Source organism: Grampus griseus (genome assembly GCF_964374135.1).
Source record: "Grampus griseus genome assembly, chromosome: X".
Classification (NCBI taxonomy): Eukaryota; Metazoa; Chordata; class Mammalia; order Artiodactyla; family Delphinidae; genus Grampus; species Grampus griseus.
In genome coordinates, this window is record NC_138999.1 from 43,041,552 (window position 1) to 43,045,149 (window position 3,598).

At 57.2% G+C, this 3,598-nt stretch overlaps 1 protein-coding gene across 1 annotated transcript; it reads left to right on the forward strand.

Annotated features, from left to right (window-relative positions):
* Window positions 1–1,959: 1,959 nt before the first annotated feature.
* On the forward strand, window positions 1,960–3,276 carry USP27X (ubiquitin specific peptidase 27 X-linked; the record flags this gene model as incomplete). The annotated part of the gene is made up of 1 exon (XM_082681156.1): window positions 1,960–3,276. The coding sequence occupies one exon, from the start codon at window positions 1,960–1,962 to the stop codon at window positions 3,274–3,276; it is 1,317 nt and encodes a 438-aa protein (XP_082537282.1).
* Between the last annotated feature and the right edge of the window lie 322 nt (window positions 3,277–3,598).

Sequence of the window (3,598 nt, forward strand, 5' to 3'; positions counted from 1 at the left end):
GGTCTCTGCTACGGCTTGAGGGTCTTGGGACAGTGTCCTGTAGTTCAGGCCCCTCTCTCAGCTGTAGGGGAGATGCCAGCAGCAGGCATGGCCTTGTTGTGCCTTGTTCCTCCCACTGCTCCCGGGGCGGCTCAGCGTCTGCTGGGCCAAAAGGCTGGCTGCCAAACCCTCAGCCCACCCTTGGCCTTGGGAGCCTGAGGAAAAGGTGAAGAGGAGGCGAGGAGCAGGCACAGACTGTGCAGAGCACCAATAAGATGGGCGTGGGACATGCCTCTTCGGGCCCGGTGGCCTTGGGAGCTCTACCCCTCTGGATCTGGGGTCCAGGCCTGTCCCAGAATGGAGCTGGGGCTTCATCCTTATGGGGCAGAGCAGAACCTAGGGTGGGCGGAGAGCCTGGGACAGGGATGGGGACACGCTCAGTCTCAAAGATGATGGCCTATCACAGCTTCTGCCAGCGCTCCTCAGGACCCGGCCTCTGGGGGCCCATTGCCCAGCCCCAGGGGCGTTTCTGGACTTGGCTACCCTTCCGTCCCTGGCCCCGCAGGGCTGGGGGAGGATACATGGATGAAGGGAAGGACGAGGAGAGGGGAGGAGACGATGAAGGGGGTCAGAGCAGCGATTGGAGCCGAGAACTGGAAGCGCCTTAAAGAGACTGCGCGGTCCCCGCCCCCCTTCCCGCCAGCCTCAATGAATTAGAGCTGTGTTTCCCAAACTTGCCTGATCATAAGAATCCTCTCGGGCCCTAGTTAAAGATACAGGTTCCGGAGCACGTCCCTTCGAGACTCTGATTCAGTGGGGCTGCGGGTGGAGCCAAGGAATCTGTAATTTTAACACGCTCCCCACGTGATTCTCGTGAACAAGCAAGTTTGGGAAATATTGAATTAAAGGAAACGGGGCCTGGCTGCCGAGCGGCCTCCGCTAGAGGGCTACGGCGGGAGGATTCCCGGGGGCGTCGCCTGCTTCCGCCGCCGCCTCCTTCAGTGAAAGTCCCTTTTGGTTCCAGCTGCCACAGCCACCGCGCTCCCTCAGGCCGGGCGGGGGACACCCCAGGTCTGCGTGGCCCCCGCGCCACCACGCCCAGTGGCCGCCCGATCCCCGCGAGCAGGGGGAGGAGCCGCCGCCAGTGGAGGCGGAGGAGCAGAGGAGGCGGAGACGGCGGAGACGGCGGAGAAGGCGGAGAGGAAGGTGGAGGCGGAGGCGAAGGTGGAGGGGAAGGTGGAGGCGGCGGGGAAGGTGGAGGCGGCGGGGAAGGTGGACGCCACCGAGAAGGTGGAGACGGCAGGGAAGGTGGACGCTGCCGGGAAGGTGGAGACGGCGGAGGGTCCGGGCCGCCGGGTAGAGCTCAAGCTGGAGCCCGAACCCGAACCCGAGCCGGCACGGGAGGCGGAGCAGGGGCCGAAGGGGGAACCGAAGCAGGAGCCAGAGGATGAGAACCCGGCGCGGAGCGGCGGTGGCGGCGGCAGCGACGAGGTTCCTCTCCCCACCCTTCCCTCCGACCCCCCGCGGCCCCCCGATCCCTCCCCGCGGCGCAGCCGTGCCCCCCGCCGCCGACCCCGGCCGCGGCCGCAGACCCGGCTCCGTACCCCGCCGCAGCCTAGGCCACGGCCCCCGCCCCGGCCCCGGCCCCGGCGCGGCCCTGGGGGTGGATGCCTGGATGTGGATTTCGCTGTGGGTCCACCAGGCTGTTCCCACGTGAACAGCTTTAAGGTGGGAGAGAACTGGAGGCAGGAACTGCGGGTGATCTACCAGTGCTTCGTCTGGTGTGGAACCCCAGAGACCAGGAAAAGCAAGGCAAAGTCGTGCATCTGCCATGTGTGCGGCACCCATTTGAACAGACTCCACTCTTGCCTTTCCTGTGTCTTCTTTGGCTGCTTCACAGAGAAACACATTCATGAGCACGCCGAGACAAAACAACACAACTTAGCTGTAGACCTTTATTACGGAGGTATATACTGCTTTATGTGTAAGGATTATGTATATGACAAAGACATTGAGCAAATTGCCAAAGAAGAGCAAGGGGAAGCTTTGAAATTACAAGCTTCCACCTCAACCGAGGTTTCTCACCAGCAGTGTTCAATGCCAGGCCTCAGTGAGAAATATCCAACCTGGGAGACAACCAAACCCGAGTTAGAACTGCTGGGCCACAACCCAAGGAGAAGAAGAATTACCTCCAGCTTTACCATCGGTTTAAGAGGACTAATCAATCTTGGCAACACGTGCTTTATGAACTGCATTGTCCAGGCCCTTACCCACACTCCGATCCTGAGAGATTTCTTCCTCTCCGACAGGCACAGATGTGAAATGCCAAGTCCCGAGTTGTGTCTGGTCTGTGAGATGTCTTCGCTTTTTCGGGAGTTGTATTCTGGAAATCCATCTCCTCACGTTCCCTATAAATTACTGCACCTGGTGTGGATACACGCACGGCATTTAGCAGGGTACAGGCAACAGGATGCCCATGAGTTCCTCATCGCAGCATTAGATGTCCTGCACAGGCACTGCAAAGGTGATGATGCCGGGAAGGCAGCCAACAATCCCAACCACTGTAACTGCATCATTGACCAAATCTTCACAGGTGGCCTGCAATCTGATGTTACCTGTCAAGCCTGCCATGGTGTCTCCACCACGATAGACCCATGCTGGGACATCAGTTTGGACTTGCCTGGCTCTTGCACCTCCTTCTGGCCTATGAGCCCAGGGAGGGAGGGCAGTGTGAATGGGGAAAGCCACATACCAGGAATCACCACCCTCACGGACTGCCTGCGAAGGTTTACGAGGCCAGAGCACTTAGGAAGCAGTGCCAAAATCAAGTGCGGTAGTTGCCAAAGCTACCAGGAATCTACCAAACAACTCACAATGAATAAATTACCTGTCGTTGCCTGTTTTCATTTCAAACGGTTTGAACACTCAGCCAAACAGAGGCGCAAGATCACTACATACATATCCTTTCCTCTGGAGCTGGATATGACACCATTCATGGCCTCGAGTAAAGAGAGCAGGATGAATGGACAGTTGCAGTTGCCAACCAATAGTGGAAACGACGAGAATAAGTATTCCTTGTTTGCTGTGGTTAATCACCAAGGAACCTTGGAGAGTGGCCACTACACCAGCTTCATCCGGCACCACAAGGACCAGTGGTTCAAGTGTGATGATGCCGTCATCACCAAGGCCAGTATTAAGGACGTTCTGGACAGTGAAGGGTATTTACTGTTCTATCACAAACAGGTCCTGGAACATGAGTCAGAAAAAGTGAAAGAAGTGAATACACAAGCCTACTGAAGTGACACACAGACCTACCTACCTGTAATGGAAGATGACAGCACCCATACTACAACTGGCATTGAGATTTAAAGGACCTACTTGCATGGCCCACGGGCCTGACAGAGTAAGAATTGAACAGTTCCCAGTGTCTAAAAGGTCCTGATTGGAAGAGAAATAGAAGGGGCGGGAGAAGAGGCTCTAGTCTAAGCAGTCATTTAAAGGAAGATTAAATGGCAGGATGCTCTGGGTGGGGAAGGCAGGAGCAGGGAAATCCTGACACTGGTACATATCCTATATTCCTCCAAAAGATTGTGTGGGAAAGTGTGGGGTGGGAGGGGGG